Genomic DNA, 22,185 nt, shown 5'->3' with positions numbered 1-22,185 from the left:
AGTGATTTTTCACTGGTTTTATGTTAGTGCTTACTTTATGGGAAAATATACTTTATTGCTAGCCTCTGGGTTAGGAAACAGACTTAAAAATTTTTTTTTCAGTATCTAGTTTAATGAGGTTTTTCTTTTTTAATACCTCTGATTTGTATCACTGGACAAAGATAAATTACTTACCTTTTGGAAGTTCATTAACTTTATAGGGATTTGATCTGGCCAATTATCCTTTCTTATTACTAGATATATAAATTGATTTTAATCACTATTACCAGAGTACAGCCATCAGAGACAACTAGGTAGTACAGTAGATAGAATGTTAGACTTGTAGTCAGGAAGGTCTGAGTTCAACTCCTGCCTCAAATACTTATTAGCTGTATTACCCTGAACAAGTCATTGAACTTCTCAGCCTCAGTTTCTGCATCTGTAAAATGAGGATAACACCCACCTTATAGAATTGTAAGGATCAAGTAATTTTTAAAAGGCCAGTCATTATTATCATGATCATCATCAAAATTCTCTGTGGCTATGATTATGAAGCCTAATATACAGTATTAGCTTTTCTGTCTTTACAAATTTCTTAGGTCCTGTACTACCACTGCTGTCCTCTAGGAGGAGGAGGAGCAAATTATAAATTCTAGAGTACTGTCCTATCAGGGAAATAAGATGTGGGGAAGGAATGCTCTTGACTCCCCATACTTTTTCTCAAAGCAGCACAGCTATAGGATATTCACATATGCCTGTCAGTTAGTAAAGGTCATTGTTGTCTTTGAGCATTATGTCCTAATGACCTGAAAATAAGCTTAGCTTATTAGGCTTCTGAAAAGGAAGCAGGTAACCACTTCTTACTGATACCATTGTCTGTTGGTTTTAATTATCTCAGAAGCTGTTTGGAAACTAGTTATAATGAAGTTGCATTAGTGTGAATCTTTGATGGATCTGTGATCCCATCAATATGGGCACTTTCTCAAATAATGAAGATTACAACCCAGCCTTTTTATCCTTTCCTATTCTTGTCTGTAGGGCAAGTAGATGGCTCAGTGTATAGAGTGCTGAGCCAGGAGGTAGGAAGACTCATCTTCCTGAGTTCAGATCTGACCTCAGACACTTTTACTAGCTCTGTGACCCTGGGCAAGTCATGAAACTCTGCCTCAGTTTCCTCATCTGTAAAATGAACTGGAGAAGGAAATGGCACACCACTGCAGTATTTTTGCCGAGAAAATTCCCAAATGAGGTCATGAAGAGTGGGACATGACTGAAAAACAACTGAACAGCAATATTCTTGTGCACATAGTCCTATAAATCCCCCTGGGGGGAATGGGGTGGAGTAGGGAAGTGTTTCCTCAGTCCACTGGGGGACTCCCTCGAGCTCTTTTGGTCTTGCATGGATACTGCTGGAGCCAGTGTATCTCTCGATCTAGCCCCATGACTGGCCTCCTGCATTTTCTAGATTTCTCTAATCTTTTCTGGATCTTTCCATATCTCTCTAATGATGTTTGTGATAGTACTTCCTTGGGGGAATTCTTCATTGGTAAGATATCTTAGTCTTCTCACACTTGCCATATACCTCTCTATTGTCCTCTGGTTGATTCTTAACTTTAATTCTTCAGAGACTTTGGCATTCCTTGATTTTCAGCCATTCAATATTATTAGAAGAAGACTGATGTGAAAAAGATAGGTTTTTGTTTCAGGGAGAAGCTTGGGTCCTTGAAAGCACCTTGGAGTTTCCAAATGCAATCCAGTACACTTTCTTTCTCTCCAATTCCAGGCTCACTGTCTGTATATATTGTGTGTCTAGGACTTACACTGACAGACCAGCTCTGTGGATTTTCCACCCATTAGCTACAGTGTGTGCCAAAGTCTGGACAATAGGCATGCTTCATCCATCAATCCATAATAAATTTTTTTAAACAATTCTTGATAATTGGGAGCTAATTTGAGGAGAGACAGAATACTCACACCTTGAGGAATGGATGGGAAAAGCTTCTCAGAGAAGTTGATGCCCAAGCTAAACCTTGAAGGAAGTTAAGGATCTCAGAGGTGGTGGGGAGAACCTATATTCTAGGACTGAGAACAGCCTGTGGGATGGTACTGAAACAGGAGGTGGAATACCTTATTGTTCATATTAGCTGGAAAAGAGCAAGGGAGAGCAGAAACCTTGGAAACCCCAAACAAGGGGTAGACATTCATTAGTACATAATCAATCCTGAGTGTTTCCAGAGGGGAGCCTCAAGTAACATGCTGCTATGCTGTCATAGGGGGCCAGCTTAAGCTAAGGTTATGAAAATTTTCTTGTTTTACCTTTTAAAAGAGCCATCCTTTCACTACCAAATGGTAGATTTATTTTGTTTCAATCATACATTACCCAGAAGCAATTTGAATTTTTACTCTTAGCTTTCATTTGATTTTTTTTCTCTTTTATTTTAGTTTTTCTTTAGGAAGCATAAACTAAATCCCATTTCTCAAATCAAAAAGAAAATTAAAAAGAAAAAAATACAGAAAAAAATCTCAAGTAGTCATAGAACAGATCTCAATGACCATATTTAATTATATATACACATACACATACAGGAAAATATTTGCTTTGAGCATTTACCTTTTGCCCATATTTTGAGAAGACCAGTATGTTTGTAACTCAGAATAAAAAATATGAACACATTCATTATAATGTAAATGCATTTTCTTCAAAATTTGTTTCAGTGCGTCAAATTTGGCCATATGAGTTATCAGAGTAGGTAGCCTATTAATTGTCATTTGAAAGACACTGGGCCAGAGATGACAGCCCTGGCTACTTGGTGTAGTGGTAGAAAGCCAAAGATGACCTTTTCCTGTGTAAATTTTACCTGAGGTCAGCCCTGGAGCTCCTTCATAAAGAAAGAAGCTCAGCTATGAGAGAGGACAACTGAAAGGGGGTGAGGATTATATAAGGGGTACTTCATCCCCAAGTGTGGGCTCTATTCAGAGAAGCAACCTAAGGGTTGTAAACGTCCCTGTCATGTGGCAGAAATTCCATAATCGCTAGGAGAGCTGTTGCTGTGTTAGAATATCCATGGCAGGGGAATTGGAGAGGTCAATACTCCTTCATGGAATGTCCCTTATGTAAACACTTATCTAAGTTCTAAATACCTATATTTTTCCAAGTTCTGTTTGACTATTTCATATTGCACTTTTGAAATCATATGTGCTTTCAAAGAGAAGAACTTCTATGGTAAAAGGACCCTTAAGAAGTCATTAAGCACCTAACCACGCAAAATAGGTGATTCAAATTTGAACAGGTAGCTCAATGGACAGAGCACTGGGCCTGGAGCCAGGAAGACCTGAATTCATTCTGGCCTCAGACATTCACTAGCTATGTGACCCTGGGCAAGACACTTAACCTTTGTTTGCCTTAATCTGCTGGAGAAGAAAATGACAAACCACTCCAGTATCTTTGCCAAGAAAACCCCATATAGGGCTCATGAACAGTTGGACATGACTGAACAGCTAAACAGTAACAAAAGATCTCTAGGGACGAGGACTAAGTCAACTTTGATTGTACGGCATAGTGCCTTCTTTTCCTTCATATTATTATGTTTTGTTGTAACTGTAGATAAAGGGAAATTATCTAGAAAGATTAAAAACGAAACATCTCTTTCATTTTTAAATGTCCTTTTATTTTAACAAATTTCAGTGGCCCTTGAGAATGCCTATTCAAATGTTTGATTCAACTTGTTGGCAACAATTTCTTTTTAAGAAAGCTTAACTCCCTGGAGATTTTTGCATTTAAGTCAGTTGAAGTCCTTGGATGTTAACTCATATAACATAGTTCATGACTTTGCACAGCTATTAATCACCTTGTAGCCTTTTTTCTTCTAGTTTACTTCTGTAATCTTTCATCTGATGCTTTGTTTTATGTGAACTAGGACTGGTTTAGCAATACTAAAGAGGGGGGAAGCCAGTTGAAGAGTATGTTCAAGACCAGTGGTCTGACAACCCTTGGGAGTCCCAGAGACCCTTAAAGGGAGTCTGTGGGGTCAAAACTATTTTCATAATAATACTAAGATGTTTTAAGGACTAATTATTAAGTATTGATAACTATAACCCACATAAAACAAAAGCTCTTTTAGGGGTTCTCAATAATTTTTAAGAGTGTAAATGAATCCTAAGACCAAAAAATTTGAGAACCGTTGTTGAAGAGGGAGCAACCTAATAGGGACCCAGCCTCTGAATAAGTGTCCTCTCTCTCCTCTTGAATATGGCAGAAAGTAGACATAGTAATAAAGTATACCATAAACAAACTCACTATTGTCATAGTGTGTTGTTATTTCTTGGGATAGTCACCAGTTTTTGCTCTGCTTTTTAGACCCAAATTAGACCAATTTCAAGATGAATGGATTTTACCTTTCATATGTCAAACTTTTATTAACATATTCCAGTACCATGTTGAGTTTTTTAAAGTAATTGCAGTATGATACAGATACATTCTGCTTAGGGCCCAATTCCATAGCTTCCCTTCTGCCCTATTTCTGCCACACCACCTTTTGACCAATGCTGTGCCTCAGTCTGGTTACCAGACTACTGGGTAAGGAATAAAAATAGCCTGTCTTGGCTTGATATGTCCATGATAAAGCTATCTCTATTAGATATTAGCTATCACTGTCTTATTTTTCAAATGAATTTGAAATGCAAAAAATTGTGTCCACATATTCATGCTCATTCATTGAATTAATTTTTTTGTGTCAATTTATTTTGTTTGAGATTTCTTCTGCACTCCTTGTACTGTTAGCATTTGGAATTTAAAATTTTAAGTTTCATTTGGACATACTTTAATTCTTTTTTTTTTTTGCCTCTCAAATCTATTTTCACTTTTTTCTTCATCAGTTTTCTTCATCAATTTCTCATCAATTCCTCATCTTATTCACCTTGGCTTTTACCTATAACTATCTGAATGGTTTCCATTAATGTCTCTTGATGTGTCTTGCCTGTCACTGCTATGCAAATAAGCCTCAATTTCAATTTTAATGAATTTTTGAAAATCCTTCCAGACAATTAAAGGATTACTTATTGCCCAATTTCTCTTGTTAATTTTTAAAAAATTAATATTTTTTCCCAAGTACATGTAAAAGCAATTTTCAACATGCATTTTTAAAACTGAGTTCCATATTCTCTCTCTCCTTCCCCATCCTCTTCATTGAGAAGGCAAGCAATTTGACATAGGTTATACATGCGTAATCATGCAAAACATATTTCTGTATTAGTCATGTTATAAAAAAAAGCATAGACCAAAATAAAAGAAAAATAAAGAAAGTTTTAAAAAAGCATGCTTCAATCTGTATTCAGACTCCATCGGTTCTTTCTGTTGGGATGGATGGCATTTGTCATGATAAGTCCTTCAGAGTTGTCTTGCATTACCATATTGCTTAGAATAGCTAAGTCATTCACAGTTGATCATTTTACAATATTGCTGTTACTATGTACAATGTCTTCCCGGTTCTACTCATTTCACTTTGCATCAGTTCATGTAAGTCTGTACAGGTTTTTCTGAGAGCATTTAGCTTATCATTTCTTATAGCACAATAGTATTCCACCACAATCATATGCCACAATTTGTTCAGCCATTCCCCAGTTGATGGGCATCCCCTTAATTTTCAGTTCTTTACCACCAGAAAACAGCTGCTATAAATATTTGGGCATAGTTCCAAATTGCTCTACATAATGGTTGAATCAGTTTCCAACTCCACCAACAGTGCATTAGTGTCTTGATTTTCCTACATCCCCTCCAATATTTATCATTCCCCTTTTCTGTCCTGTTAGCCAATCTAATAGGTGTGAGGTGGTTTTAACTTGCATTTCTCCAATCAGTAGTGATTTAGAGCATTTTGTTCATATAGCTATAGATAGCTTTGATTCCTTCATCTGAAAACTGTTCATATTTTTTGATCATTTGTCAATTGGGGAATGGCTCCTATTTTTATAAATTCAACTTATTTATGTATTTAAGAGATGAGGCCTTTATCAGAGAAACTTGCTTCAAAAATTTTTCACAGTTGTGATTGCTAACTGCATTTCCCTCCCTCCTATTACCCCCTGTTTATTCTATTCTCTCCCTCCTTTCACCCTGTCCCTTCTCAAAAGTGTTTTGCTTCTGGCTATTGTCTCCCCCAATTCTTCCTCCCTTCTATGAGCACCCACACCCCTTCTCTTATCCTTTTCTCCTCCTACTTTCCTGTAGGGTAAGATAAATTTCTAGACCCAATTGAGTGTGTGTGACATTCCCTTTGTGAGCCAATTCTGATGAGAGTTAGGTTCAAGAGTTCCCTGCCACCTGCCCCATCTTCTCCACATTAATAGTTCTTTCTTGCTTCTTTTATGTGAGATAATTTACCCCATTCTACCTCTCCTTTTCCCTTTCTCCCAGTGCATTCCTCTTTCTTAACCCTTAATTTTATTTTTAAAGATATCATCCCATCATATTCAGCTCACACCTGTGCCTTCTGTCTATATATACACTCCTTCTAACTGCCCTCGTGATAAGAAAGTTCATATAAGTTACCAGTATCATCTTCCCATGTAGAAATGTAAACAGTTTAACCTTATTTAGTCCCTCATTATTTCCCTTTCCTCTTTACCTTTCTGTGCTTCTCTTGAGTCTTGTATTTGGAAGTCAAATTTTCTATTCAGCTCTGGTGTTTTCATTAGGAATGCTTGAAAGTCCTCTATTTCATTGAATGTCCACTTTTCCCTCTGAAGGATTATATTCCATTTTGGTGGGTAGGTGATTCTTTAGTTGTAATCCTAGCTTCTTTGCCTTCTGGAATATCATATTCCAAGCCCTCTGATTCTTTAATATAGTAGCTGCCAAATCTTGTGTTATCCTGACCGTGGCTCCAATATACTTGAATTGTTCCTTTCTGGCTGCTTGCGATATTTTTTCCTTAACTTGGGAAGTCTGGAATTTAGCTATAATATTCCTGGGAATTTTCATTTTGGATTCTCTTTCAGTAGGTGATCGATGGGTTCTTTCGATTTCTATTTTACCCTCTGGTTCTAGACTATCAGGGCAGTTTTCCTTCATAATTTCTTGAAAGATGATGTGTAGGCCCTTTTTTTGATCATGGCTTTCAGGAAGCCCAACAGTTTTTAAATTATCTCTCCTGGACCTGTTTTCCAGGTTGGTTGTTTTTCTAATAAGATATTTCACATTGTCTTCTATTTTTTTCATTCTTTTGGGGTTTTTTTTATTGTTTCTTGATGTCTCAGAGAGTCATTAGCTTCCACTTGCACATTATAATTTTTAAGTAATTATTTTCTTAATTTTTTAAAAAAATTAATTAATTTGTGTATTTTTAGTTTTCACCAATCACTTCCTTAAGCTTTTGAGTTTTAAATTTTCTCCCTCTCCTCACCTCCCTCCCCAAGACATCGCACAATCTGATATAGGCTCTACGTATACATTCCTATTAAGCATATTTTCACATTAGTCATGTTGTAAAGAATTAGAACCAATAGGAGAAACCACAAGAAAGAGGAAGCAAAACAAAACCGAAGGAAAAAAAAAAGCAAATAGTGTACTTTGATCTGCATTCAAACTCCATAGCTGTGGATAGTATTTTCCATCATGTGACTTTTGGAGATGTCTTAGAAAGGAATTATTTTTTTCAGTGAGGTTTTGTACCTCCTTTTCCATTTGGCCAATTCTGCTTTTGAAGGCATTCTTCTCATTGAATTTTTGTACCTCTTTTACTGTTTGGCCTATTTTAAGGTGTTATTTTCTTCAGTATTTTTTTGTGTGTGTGCCTCCTTTACCAAGCTGTTGACTCTTTTTTCATGATTTTGTTACATCATTGTCATTTCTCTTCCCAATTTTTCCTCTACCTCTCCTACTTGATTTTCAGAATCTCTTTTGAGATCTTTCATGGCCTTAGACCAATTCATATTTGGCTTTGGATGTAGAAGCCTTGATTTGTTATCATCTTCTGAGTGTGTGTTTTGATCTTCTTTGTCACCATAGTAACTTTATGTGGTCAGAATTTTTTTCTGTTTGCTCATTTTTCCAGCCTATTTCTTGTCTTTTAACTCTTTACTAAAGTGGGGGTCTGCTTCCAGGGTTCAGAGCATATTGTCTCAAACTTCAGGGTTATTTTGTGCAGCTGTTTTCAGACTTATTTCTAGGGATGTAAGTTTTCAGTTTTTCCAAGGTAGTATGATCTAAGAAGAGATGTGTTTACTACTGTTCTGGCCTATGCTCTCATCTGTGAGTGACCACAAGCACTCTGATGAGGGTCCCTACTCTGCTGCAGCTGCAAGTTCTGATGTACTAGTGTTCTTTTTCGCCCTGGGACTGCCACCCAGGACTGCAACTTAGATCTGAGTGTAGGCAAAGCAACAGAGCCCTTCCTTCAGTGCCAGCAAACAGACCCCTGTAATTTCCTTCTGACCAGTTGTTTGATCCCTTTACCATCTGTCAGCTGAGAGCTCCAGAAGCAGCTGCTGCGGCTGTTGATTCATTCACTCCTAAAGCATGGGGCCTGGTCTGCCTGCACTGGACTGTGCTCCACTCTTTTTCTCATGCAACAGACCTTTCCTGCCAAACTTTTAAGTTGTCTTGGGCTGCAAAATTGTTTCACCCTGTGCTTTTGTGGGTTCTGCCAGGAATCTCCAGGATTTGTTTTAGGGCATTAGTTAAAGGTCTTTGCAAGGATTTTGTGGAAAAGTTCAGATCCCTGCCTTCTCTCCACCATCTTGACTGTTCCCCCCTGAATTAATTTTTAAAAGGGAAAAGAATCATAGGACTGGAAGGCATGTTGAAAAGTCAGGAAGGTATGAGTTCAAATCTAGCCTTAAACACTTAGTAGCTATGTAACCCTGCCTTATCCCCCAAATCTAATTGGTTGCCAAGGCCTATCAATTTAAACTTTGTCACAGTTCTCAAATATGCCCCCTTCTCTGCTGTGGTACTGCCACCACCCTGTTGTAAGCCCTCATTTCCTCATGCCAGGACTATTATGATAGCCTTCTGTTTGGTCTGCCTGCTACGAGTCTCATCCCACCCTAGTCAGTATTCGACCCAGTGATTTTCCTAAAGTGCAGGTCCAACCATGACACTCCTCTACTCAATAACTCCAGTGGTTCCCCATCATATCACTTCTAGGATCAAATAGAAAATCCTGTAAGGTGTTCAAACCCTAGTCTCCTCTCCCTCCCTTTCCAGTCTTCTTATACTTTATATGCTCTCCCTACCCCCAGCCCCCATCACTCCTCCTCTACCTAATGACACTGGCTTCCTTGCTGTATCCTGACCAAGACACTTTATTTCCTGACTCTGGGCATTTTCACTGATTGTCACCCATCCCTGGAATACTTTCCCTTCTCATCTCTACCTTCTGACTTCCTTCCAGTCCCAGCTAACATTTCATTTTCTACAGGAAGCTTTTCCCAATCCCTCTTAATTTTATTACCTTCCTTCTGTTGATTATTTCCTGTTTATCCTGTATATAGTTTGTTTGTTCATTGTTGTTTGCTTATTGTCTCCACCATTAGATTGTGAGTTCCTGAAGGGCAGGGGCTGTCTTTTGCTTTCTTTGAATCTTCAGTGCCTAGCACAGTGGCTGGCACATAGTAAGCACTTATTAAATATTTATTGATTGACTAACTAACTCAGTTTCCTCAACTGTAAAATGGGGATAAAAAATAGCATCTTATTTCCTAGGGTTTGTTGTGAGGATCAAACAAGATGATATTTCTAAAGCACTTAACATAGAGCTTGGCACATGGTAATTGCTTAATAAATTCTTGTTCCCTTCCGTTTCACAGCACATGTTTTAGGATTCTAATATAACTTTCCCTTCCCTATTAGAGCTTGGCATATCACAGCCAGCAGGCCAAATGCTAGGCCCTCCCCCATTTTTGTAGACCTGCAAGCTAAGAATGGTTTCTTATCTGGCAGTGGTAAAAAAATGGGGCTGGAGTTGGTCCTCAGGCTGTAGTTTGCTGATCCCTGTTGTATAGCATAATACCTCTGGAAATAACCCAATCTCGTTATTTTATGACCACACTTTAGAATTATAGGATTATAGAGTTAGAGTTGGAGGGAACCTAGATGTCATCTAGTCAAATCACTCTGTCTTCTAGATGAGATTACTGAGGCTCAGGCAGTTTAGGTGACTTTCTCAAGGTTAGACTAGTAGTAAATTGCAGAACCAGAATTCATATTCAGACTTTCTGACTCTATACCTTTGATAACAGCTGTATGTTTTACCTTACTTATGCACTAAATACTCTACACAATTAATTTTTATGCATTTTACCTTACTATGGATTCTCCATTATTATCTGGATACTATAAATTCCATATAGTTCAGGATGAGATTATACATTTGAAGGAATATATTGTAGAAGGAATGTATTTTTTGTTTCATAATAGTTTTAATATACCAAATACTGTTTTATTTTGCTGATTAGATGTCTCTGAAAACTTCAGTCAAGTTATAAGACTACAGATTAAATCTATACTCTTCTTCTCATTTTGGATTTTAGTGGGTAATGGAAAATATATAAAAAATCAAAGCCATGAGTCTTAAATTTTTAGTTGAAAAATATATATTTTTAGTTGAAAAATATATATTTTTAGTTAAAAAATATATATTTTCAGTTGATAAAGAGTTCAAAAGTCTTTTTGGAGTAGTAACTGCTGGGTTTTAATACTGGTATATCAAGAGCTCCTTTAATTATAAAGAATCTTTTGTTTATCAATTCTTTGTTCCTGTTTTAACAAAATTCTTATCTATAAAGTTTATCCCAAGATGTTTGTCCTTTTTTTTAAATAAATACTGAACATAAAAACAATGAAAGTGCAAATGTAACTTAATTGTAATCTTTGTCTTTGTGTAAAGGGTTACCCAACTTGGCTTCTAAAGGGGTTGCTGTTATAAGGCAAGCAATGGCTTCTCAGTGAACACTTCTAAAAAAAAGGCCATTTTGTCCAAAGGACAGAGTGTATTTTTTAAGTTGATGTTCTATAATGAGCCATTAGAATTCAGTTTGTTACATTTATTCATGGCTAATCTGAATCTCTTCTTATTTTTGTTTTTAATATTTTTAGCATTAAATATTGAGAGAAGGGCTAGAAAAAATATATCCTTAATATGTTGGTAGAGAATACAGCATCATCTTTTAAAGGCATTTTTCCTATGAAAATGATTAATATCTTGATTGACTTGAAATTCAAATGGGAGTAATATACATAGTTCTACGTACTTAATAGCTGTGTAAGATATTTTAAGCAAATACACTAATTCTTGGATTTTAGAGCATTTGCAAAATAAACTAGTACCTGAAAATTTTCCTATAAGCCTAGCACAATACATTGCTAATTTACCAAGGAAGGTTTTCTGGGCCTCTTATTATTGGAAATCCACACTTAGCAACAGCTATATCTATAATGTCCCCTTCACTTTTATAATGACTCATATTAGTATGTATTCTTGAGTCTTAACCAGTCACTGATTGCTCTTGGATGAAGGAAATTAATTCTAATACTTTAAGAGGAAAATAGGCATGGATTATTATTGCTTAATAAATTTAGTTAGATTCTAAGACCACAAAGACTTAGCATTCAGACAAGAGATAGAGACTGTTTTCATTGCCGAGATTAATTTTCTCATAAATCATCTTAGTGGACTTGAATAAAAACAGAATTTTATTTTTTCTGGCATTGTTGGTTCTAATATTTTTTGAACTTTGCTTTGGACTGTCATTATGTTTTTAAACAGCTGAAATAAAATAAAATACCCTTTTAGAAGGCTTCCAATGATATTACCTCTTTTTCTGCTATTTTCTATTTGGGTTTTTTTTTTGTTACTGTGATTGTAATTTTGTGGACATCATTATACTCAATGAATCTGATTTTTTAATGGTATTTTTCATGACTTTTGAGGATATTGGAAAGCTTTTGAATGAATATGTCACCTCTATGTAATATGCTAAATAGTCTAGAAAACAATTCTGATGAACAGAATAAGACAGAAAGATACTTCTCTATCAATATCTTTTTTTAAAAATAGTTTCTTTAAACAATTTTTTACAAACCAGAAAAGCTATTAAAAGCCTCTAATAAAAACTAGACGCTTATTTTTGTGCTAATACTAATTACTGATAATACATGCTTATGTTTGTCATTCATTATATGGAGCTGTACCAATCAGTGGATGACTGAGTCTCAAGCACTTACACATGTAAATTAACTATTAGATTTTTTTTTCCTTTTTACTTAAGTGAGTCATAATGGAAAGCAACTCTAGGTCATAAAAAATCTTTTCTCTTAAATGCTAATGAAATTTCTCCATTCTCTCCATTAGCAGACTACCCTTATTGGTAATTTGTAGCCTTCTCTTTTGTTCCTGGTGGTAATGAATGCTGGGTACTGAAAAAGCCTGAGCTACAGAATGCCTTGACAATTGTCTTCTGCTTACTTATACTGTAAAATTGCTGCTCCCTAGCCGAGCTGTGTAAGTAAGGGTACAAGATCAAAAGAGTATAAATTGGCACCCAAGTCGACAAAGTGACTCTTGCTTTATTAATTAGCTATAGCTTTCACAAGTTAATTCACTAGATCAAGGCAGACAGATCAAAATTCTGTAACATAAAACACCAAATTTTAACTCTGAAAAAAAGCCTCTTATTCATTGTTTTTCTCAACTTTTAAAATTTAAACCTTTACTGCAGTATAAGCTAAATGTTGTTTCCTTTTTCTAACCCTTGGGACACAAACCTATTTCCATTAAAAGAAAAAAACACACACATTTACAGTGGTAGTCATGAACAATTTTACAGGTTCTAACTGGGTAACTTTTAATTGACATAATTCTTTTTGAAAAGTCAGTACCCAAAATTGTGTAGCAGGAATCCAATTAAAAACGCACTTGCTTCTAAAATTTGCAGGCATGTTCTGTCCTCTCATCAGAAATGCCACTGGTGTTTAAGCATTTGAAAAGGACCTTCTATGGGAGTGTTTTTGCGGAAGCTAAATTTGACAGTGATCCTAAGCTCCAAATTAAATAATGAGAGCACCACTTTCCTTTTCATGTTAGAGGGTTTTTGAGAACACTTTGCAAGTTCCTGATGTCTTAATAACTTAGGGAGCCTTCAGGAGACTCTCGTTAGTTAATATGTTTTAAAGTCATAGCCTGAGAAAGAATAAAAAGGCCTCCTCCATATATGTCTCCCCCAAACCTTTTGTTTTTGTTTTTGCCATAGGCTAGTTACAGTCTGAAGGAAGTTATAAATTTATAAGTATCTTGATTGCTGTAGGCCTCATTTATTAAAAAGCATGACAACTCTATAGAAAAAGATAATTTAGGCCTCCATCTAATTATACCTTTTTTTTAAACAGCTATGCTTAAAGCATATTAGATTCTGAGGGGTTTAGGTTTTAGATTTGAAAAAATAATTTATTACATATTTTGACCTTAATAGATGCTTGTATTTTTAACTATTTAAATGGAATTCTATTAGTCTTTAGGTTAACTTGGTTAAAACAGGATTGTGTGGGTATGGCTCCAATGATCATAGTAAAGGTTTGAAATTTTTATTAAGACTATTCAAAATGTCCTCATAAAAGAATATCACAAGTTATCATTAAACTAGATTATCTAAAATCTCTATTAATTTGAAGAGTTTAATAAATGGCCCTTCAAAGTTTGAATGATTCTTAACTGTATTGTTACTTTTAAGGTTACTATATTAACCTTTACCTGTACAAAAAGACTATGTCTAATAGAATTATGTGTTTTAAATCCTTTTAAAACATTATAATTAAGCATATTTTTTACACTGGAATTTTTTTTATGTTTGTCAGAAAAGAGCCGTAATGTGTCTATCTCTATAATCTTAGCTCAAGGAAATAATTTGAACATTTGTAGTTTTTGTCAGATTTTTTTTTTGGTAAGATTAACTGTAGCAACCAATTCTCTGATTTTTTTTTTTTAGAGAGAATATTTGTGTTTACAAGGTTATAAGAGGCTGGCTATGCTGGAAGTGACTGCAGTGCCTTTTGATTATTCATGGACAGTAATAGAAGGCACTTAAAAAGAACAATGAAATTGCTTATTTTTGTGATGGGCCATCTGTTGAATTGTTTTGTGCAACAATTGCACAATAGTATCTATGTCATATCATTCTATTTTCAACAGCAGCTGATTATGTCTAGCTGGCTACTTGTCCTTATTTCTAAAGTCCCGTGACCATTTGAAGTCACCTTTCTGGGAACCTTTGCTAGAAAGGTAATAGAATGTAAAACAGCTGGTGTGTTTTTTTTTCCTTTTCATTCTTTTTTTTTTCCTGTATTGCTTCTAATTAGTTAGGTTTCCTAAATGTTTAGGATGATTTTCTGTAGTTCCCACCTGTAGTTGTATAATAGAAGTTAACAGGGAATCATTTGGTAATTTCGTTAGAAATGTTGGGCCTGCAATAAAGAGGAGACAAGTTTTAAAAGACTGCTGCTCTATAGACTTCCATGCTTATTAATTATCTACCCCTTTCTTCCCGGTGATAATTAGAATCATTCTCCAGGATTTTACTTTCAGCTTTTAGGAAAGAAAAAAAATGGAACTATTAGCAAATTTGTTAGAGCAGAAATGAAATCAAGATCAAACAAATGTGTTGTTGTCCATAGGTCACTGACATTGCTGATGCCATGATTCTGAAACAGCTTTTTGAAAATCTGTTCAAAAATGGGGTCGTCGTTGTGGCAACATCCAACAGGCCACCTGAAGGTAAAAACAGAAATTGTGCCAGTATTATCCAATTAGGTGGACACACTAACGAGCTTTTTGATTTTGCACTTATTCATTTTATAGTGGCAGTAAGACTGGTGGTTTTGTTTGTCATTGGTTTTGTATCTGTGCTTAAGGGCTACAAATCCAGTAGGGTATGTGAATTTTAAAATGTATATACGCTCAAAGCAGTTAAACCCAGGAGGATCTTTTATTCCTGATGTACCTGCAGACCTTTTGTTGATTTTAGAGAATGGTGTCTGTGCAAATAAAAAAAAATACTCAGGCTTTTTTGTTAGTTTTAATGGGATACAAAGGAAACTTGTTAAGAAGACCAAGTTCCATTTGATACTTTAAAAAAGGACTTGGAGCTAGTTTGTAGTACTAGGTGGTGGTGCATGACTTAATTTATTTTTTCTAAAAAGCCCCTATCACCACCTCTAGCTGAACTCTTTGCCAATGATACAGCTGCCCTCAGACCAATCTCCCCTCTGCCATAACTAATGCATCTAGATTGGAGGCCCTGACAGCGGCAGTTTCCACCCTTAGACTCATCCCTAGTCAGAAGGCTGAAGCTGTTGCTGGCAGACCTTTTTCCCAATCTCAAGTCATCTGGTCTAGGATGTCCCCAAACCCCAGCTTCACCTGTTTCTGCTAATACTGAGACTGTCATACAAGTAAGAGCAGGTGGGGAGCAGGGGAAAAATTGGGAGGGGTCAGTTTGGTGAGGGTGAATGCCACTAGCCAGAAAGCAACTGAGCAACTTCAGCAACATTGTTGTTCTGGGAGGAAAGAAGGAAGGGAGGTATCCAAAGGGAGTTAATATGAAGTTGTAAAGGCAGTGACCTTAAGAAGCTATGGCTTTAAAAGAAGGCTTCCTTTCTCTGAAGTAATCACTGCCACTAATCCCCTCCTCTCATCGGGATACCTCCCTTGGTGATCATCTTTTCATTACTCTAGTGGTAGGGAGAGAAGATACCCTTCTTAAGTTCCCAGGGATCTGGACCATCCAAGACTCCCTCATCTAGAAAAATAAGTTGAAAAAAGAGGCAGGAGGATAAGGAAAAGAAAGGAAAAATATCCCTAGAAACAAGAATAAAAGAAAAATAGAACTTATCTAATTGAGTAAATAAAAGAAAAAGCTAACACAATGATTTCTTCAAAATAGGGGTCAAAAGGTAAAATGAAAATAGAAATGGGTACTAAAACATCACTAAAAATGGTGCAAAAATACAAAAGGAAAAGATAAGTTGGATCATAAATGCATCAGAGCAATTAAAGTCAGTTTCTTATTTTTTAAAAAAGGGAGAGAGAGTGGAGGAAATGGAAGAGGTGAAATAATGAATGAAAATTCAAAGGAACATAGAAGAGCCAAAGGCATCAATAAAAATAGAAAGTATCAATATATGTAGTCAAAGCAAAGATCACCAAACTGACAGTAAATTTGAAAAACAATCTCAGAATGTAACAGAACTTTAAAAGCAACTAATGGATGTGTGTGATAAAATAATAGGCTTGTCAGACAAAAAAAAAAGAAATTGAACTTTAGGTTAATTGGGATTCCAGAAGGTAAGAACAAAAAAATAAGACTCCATGTTTGAGCACCTAATTGGAGATAACTTCCTGGAATGGTGATTCTTTCGATGCATAGAATCAGTATAGAGAAATTCAAAATACAAGTTCCTAAAGGTGCGTAATCATTAAATTTCTGCATTACAAAGATAAAGAATCTCTCAAATGCTAAGAAAGAAAGAAGATTATATCTGAGAAAACACCAATTAAAATGTCATCAAATTGCCTGCAGCTCAAGAAATATGACAAACCTGGACAAAAATATGCACAAATCTATATCCTGCAATTTGAGGATATCATTTAAAAACAAAACAACAATTTTTAAAAATGTTGAATTTATCATTAAAACTCACAGTTTAAAAAACTGCTACAAGGGATAGTAGGAATTCTAGATGAACTGAATAAATCCTTAACAAAAATAAAAATAATAGAGCCTATTATTAACTACATTTAGGACAACAAAGTAAGATATGTAAACTTTTGTAAAAGAAAAAAAGAACAATCAAATTAGGACTTGAGATAAAAAATGTAAACTACAACTTATACAATGACCAGTTTTTACTAAGCTATTTCAGTAAACGCCTTTGTTTTGAGCTAATTGTGTCAAGGTATAGTAGGGTAGGCTCATGAACTATACCTTGGACCTGGAACTGGTGTTTTCTCACCCTGAAGAGGCCTCAGCCTCTGAGTATAAATTGAGGATGGGGGAAGGGTACGACCTAGAGGATGCTACCCTGTGGGAGGTACTATGGTATTTTTTCAATCATGTATTTTCCCAGTGGCCTTTTTATTCAATCCCAGCCCTACTTGACCTCTCTGCAGAATTTAACACTGTTGATAACCTTCTCCTTTTGAATACTCTCTCCTTTCTAGGTTTTCATGACTGTACTCTTTCCTGGTTGTCCTTCTGTCTGTCCTACCATTTCTCAGTGTCTTTTGCTGATTCTTCATCCATGTTATTTCCTTTAACTTTGGGTGTGTCCCAAAGCTCTATCCTGGATACCCTTTTCATTTCACTGTATGTTGTATCACTTTGTGATATCAGCTTTCATTGGTTCACTTATTATCTCTCTGCATATGATTTGCACATCTATATATCCATCCCTAACGTTTCACTTGATCTCCAGTCCTGCATCACCAACTGTGTCTTATACATCTTGAACTCAATATCCTGTAAGCGTATCAAATGCAACATGACCACAAGAGATCTCATCTTTCTGCACATTCACCCTGCTTCCAAACTTCCCTTGCACTGTCAAGGATACTACTATCCTTCCAGTCCTCCAGGCTCACAACTTTATTGCCATCTTTGACGCCTCACTCTCATTCACCCCCACATATCCAATCCATTGCCAAATCTTATCATATTTGTCCCCTTCTCTCTGCTCATAAAGCCATCACTCTCATCAGGCTTCAGGCTCTCATCACATCTCACCTAGACTACTGCAGTAGCTTTTTTGTTGGCCTCCTTGCTTCAAGTCTTTCCCCATGCCAAACCATCCTCTCCTCAGCTACTAAGATATTTTTTTTCCTGAAGTGTGGGTCTGACCATGAGCCTCGAGAGCTCACTGACTTACTCAGTGAACTCCACTGTTTCCCTGTGTTCTCCAGGGTTAAACGTAAAGGCCTCTGTATGGCATTTAAAGCTTCTTATATCCTGGCCCCTTCTCAGATTTCCTACTTACTACCTTTCACACACTCTGCAATCCAGCTACTCTGACCTAATTGTTGTTTCCCCATCTATTTCACTCTCCATCTCCCATCTCTGTGTCTCTATACTGATTATCCCCTGCTCCTAGACAGCTCCACCCCCTAACCACCTTCTCTTCCTTTCCTTGGCTCAACTCAAATCCTACCAATACCCTCAGCTGTTAATGTCTTCTCTTTTCAGATTACTATCTTGATTATATCCTCTATGCATCTAGTTATTTACATGTTGTCTCCCTCATTAGAAGGTGAGCTCCTTAAGGACAGGAAATGGGTTTTTGCCTTTTTTTGGTATCCTTAACACTTGGCCCAATGCCTGGAACGTGGTAAGCACCTAATAAACTTCTGTTGATTGATTTACTGAATGGAGGTTGTGCCAGGCAGGGGCAGAAAGGAGAGTGATTTAGCTGTTGGGCGTGGCCATGTGTCCTACTCCCTAGTTTCCTTGGAAATTGAAGTAGGGCATCTCGGCAGGGGAAGTTACCTAGCTGATGGGGATTTGGGTAAATGGGCCCTGGCCAATACCAGGCCTTAAAACTTGAATGAATTCGTGTGGCCTTGAGTCAAATATCATTAACGTTCCTCATCAAGTTTAGCTCATAAGATGACAATCTCAGAGTTGGAAGAGAAATCAAAGGCCTTCTACTCTAAATAAGAATCCATTCCATAAGATCTCTGACTAGTTGTGATCGAAACATAACTTGAAGACCTTGATTAATGAAGAAATAATTACTTCATGAAACAACACAGTCTTCCTTTGTATACCTCTAATTATTATGCTCTAATTTTTATGATGGACAGCACAGTAGATAGAGTGCCAGGCCTGAAGTCAAGAAGACTCATCTTCCTGAGTTCAGATCTGGCCTCAGATACTTTTGTGACACTGGGCAAGTCACTTAAACCAGTTTGTCTCAGTTTCCTCATCTGTCACATGAGAAGGAAATGGCAAACCACTCTAGTATCTTTGCCAAGAAAACACCAAATGGGATCACAAAGAGTTGGACATGACTAAAATGACTGAACAACAAATGGTTATGAAGTTTTTCTTTATATCAACCCAAAATTTGGCTCTCTGTAACTTCTTACCATTATTATTATGTACTATTTTGTATTGTTACCTAATTGTTTCTTGAACATAGATCCTATGTTTCCAACCATATCACAGATTTTGAGGAGGGGGCCTAGCTTTTTGATTACCTCAACATTTTAATAAATGTTTAAAATCATAGAGTCATAGAACTTTAGAGTTGGAAGGGGCTTAGAGCTCATCTTGTCCAACTTCCCACTTAATTCATTCATTCCTTCTATAACATCCTTGACAGTTGATCATCCAGTTTCAGCTTAAAAATTTCCATTTAAAAGGAACTTGCTGACTAAGGAGTCATTCCTTTTTATTTTGGAGCAAGTTAAAGCAACAACATCTTACTTTTATGTATTTGTAGTTACAAAGCAGTTTACAGTAATTTACAGTTACAGTTACAAAATTCTCCCTCCCCCCCAAAAAAAAACCTCGAGGCAGGTGGTATAAACATTATCTCCACTTTGTAGATGAGGAAACTAAGACTCATAGAGATTTAAGGATTTGCTCAAAGTCATAAAGCCAGTAAGTGATAGTATCAGGAATTAAACTCAGGTCTTGTCATGCCATACCCAGTGTTCTTTCCACTATGTCTTACCATGGTGTCTCAGTTAGAAAGTTCTTATAGTAGAAAGAGCAATAGCTTTGGAATCAGAGGACTTGGATTCAAATCCTTACTACCTGTGTGACCTTGAACTAATCACTCACACTCCATGAGCCTCAGTTTCCTCTTCTGTGAAATGGGAGGGGGGTTAATTTGCCTCTGAAGCCCCTTCCAGCTCTAGGTTTTTGATTCTGTAATCCTCATATTGAGCTGAATTCCTTTAATGTCCCTTGATATGACATTCTGATAACCTTGTCCAAAAGAAAAATATTGATAGAATTGGATCCTCTTGATATTCACAGAAATACCGAGGTGAGTATTGAGGCAACCACTGATGTGCTGATTAATAAGGAAGTAGAAAACCGAATCAAAGAGTCTAAGCATGTACTTTGGGAGATTGGCCAAGAGGATAGTGCCAACATGGCTTAAAGCTCTGGGCCAAACTGAAGCTCTGCCAAGCAGTGATAATGTCCAACTGTGTCTTTGTCGGCTGTGAGACTTGTATCAACTATGGATGATGCGTCTTGCTTCTTGAGCAATTTCATCACAAACAAGGAGGTCCTTGGACACAGCCAATTTATTGGTACTGAAGGGAAACTAGCTAGTAATAATGCCTGCAAAAAAGAATAAATAAGAGCAGATGATTCAAGCAGCTGCTCTGTGGTTTGCTAAGGAAGGTTGACCACAAGCAGTGGCTAGAAGAAATATAGTGTGTCCCAAAAGTCTTAGTTCAGTTTTAAGCTGTGATAGTTTTAAGCTAGTTGGGACACCTTGTATTTTCAAGTTGCTTGCTAAATATAACCACTTCTAAAATGATCTTGTGTGCAGCACTCAAAAACAGTCTTGCAAATCCAATATGTAGTTTTGTAAATAAGAGCAATGATGATAGATCAAAGAAATCATTACAGATACAGTGGAGACTATACTATAGGTCATTCCTCACTGCTTTTTAACCTCAGTAGTGAACGCAGATAGCAATCACTAAATTTCTTATGCCATTAATCTTTTCATACAAAGGACAAAAGTATACATGTACATTCTGTTTCTTTTACCCTCTGCATATAGTCACCTGCAAAACCTGTTTCCTTTTTTGTTTACTCTATAGGTCAGATTTACTACCATATGTCTGTGCCATTAAGAAATCTCTTTTTCATGATGTGGTTACCTTGTACCCAAATTACTATGATGTCCTTCTTCCCGATTTTCCAGTTTCTCTGTACTTAACCTGGAGTCCGTGAATTTGTTTGTTGTTCTATTTTGTTTTGTAAATGTTTTGATAACTATATTTCAATATTATAGGTTTTCTTTGTAATATTTTATATTTTATTTAATGAATTTAAAAACATTATTCTGAGAAGGTATCCATGGGCTTCACCTGACTATTCATGGGGTCTATGACACACTAAAAAGTTAAATATGCTTACTTTAAAGAGTTCTACACACAAAGCATCTTCTATTTCCACAATTTAATAATACTTTACATTTATATAGTATTTTATTGTTTTCAGAGTGCTTTTCTATACATTTGATTCTCACAATAATGCTTTGTAGTAGATTTTATTCTCCTTTTTATAGATGAAGAAATTGAGGAACAGAGCAGTTAAATGATTTGCATATGGTCATATAGCTATAAGTATTAGAGTCAGTACTAGAACTTCAGTCTTCTAAATCCTATTGTAGTAGTCTTTCTACCAAATCATGTTGTCCATTGAATGCTTGCTAGTTCCCACTCACACCTCCTACTCCAAATCAATTCCCAGTGGATCTAGAATCTCTTTAATGTAGGTACTTCCTCTATTAGTCCAGATTGCAATGCATTTATACTTTGTCATTCAAATGAGATCATATTTGTAAAGCACTTATCGCTGTACCTGGCACATATTTGGTGCTATACTATCTAAGTGTTTGTTTCCTTCCTCCTTCCTTCATTCTATGATTCTTGTCCAGATCATCTTATTAATCTTCTACCATGAATTGCTGAAACACTAAGGAAGCTTTGCATTTTACAGATATAATTTGATTCTTGGATTGCCATCTTACTGCATCATTGCTTCTTTTCTAATCATAAATTTTCTAATTGTTCAGGTATCATTTATTCTACTTTTTCCTATTTTGATTCTTTGGATTTTGTTCTGTTCCATCCATGAGTCTCAGCTGTACACTATTAGAGAGGATGTTGGTGTTAACAAGATGAATGTTTGTGTTACAAAGCTGCTTAGGATTGTCAAAAGTGATATGCAGCTTCCAGAATAAATTCCATCTTTGTCTCTTTGCTTTATTCAGTTTTAGGCCCAGCTCACGTGGACTGAAGTACTAACTCAGTGAACTTCTGTCCAAATGCATATCATTGTTTGGGCATTGAGGCATTTTGATCTACTTGGCTTTTCCTATATGGATTGTTAGACCTGTTTTTTTTGAGTAGCCATAGGTCTTATACAGTCTTCTGAGATTCAGCTGCTACAGTTAGCACACTGTCATTT

General features: G+C 36.2%; 1 protein-coding gene across 3 annotated transcripts in view; it reads left to right on the top strand.

The window, feature by feature from the left end:
* AFG1L (AFG1 like ATPase) overlaps nt 1-22,185 on the top strand; it is a 185,786-nt gene that overhangs the window by 63,549 nt on the left and 100,052 nt on the right. For all 3 annotated transcript variants that reach the window (XM_078155206.1, XM_021008152.2, XM_021008150.2), the window contains exon 6: nt 14,645-14,744. In XM_078155206.1, coding sequence (XP_078011332.1) covers nt 14,645-14,744 — 100 coding nt within the window. The remainder of the gene's footprint in view (nt 1-14,644; nt 14,745-22,185) is intronic.

Source organism: Phascolarctos cinereus, unplaced genomic scaffold (assembly GCF_003287225.1).
Source record: "Phascolarctos cinereus isolate Bilbo 61053 unplaced genomic scaffold, phaCin_HiC Scaffold_5;HRSCAF=322, whole genome shotgun sequence".
Taxonomy (NCBI): Eukaryota; Metazoa; Chordata; class Mammalia; order Diprotodontia; family Phascolarctidae; genus Phascolarctos; species Phascolarctos cinereus.
The sequence above is the reverse complement of the archived record's forward strand: the minus strand, read 5'-3'. Positions and strand labels throughout refer to the sequence as shown.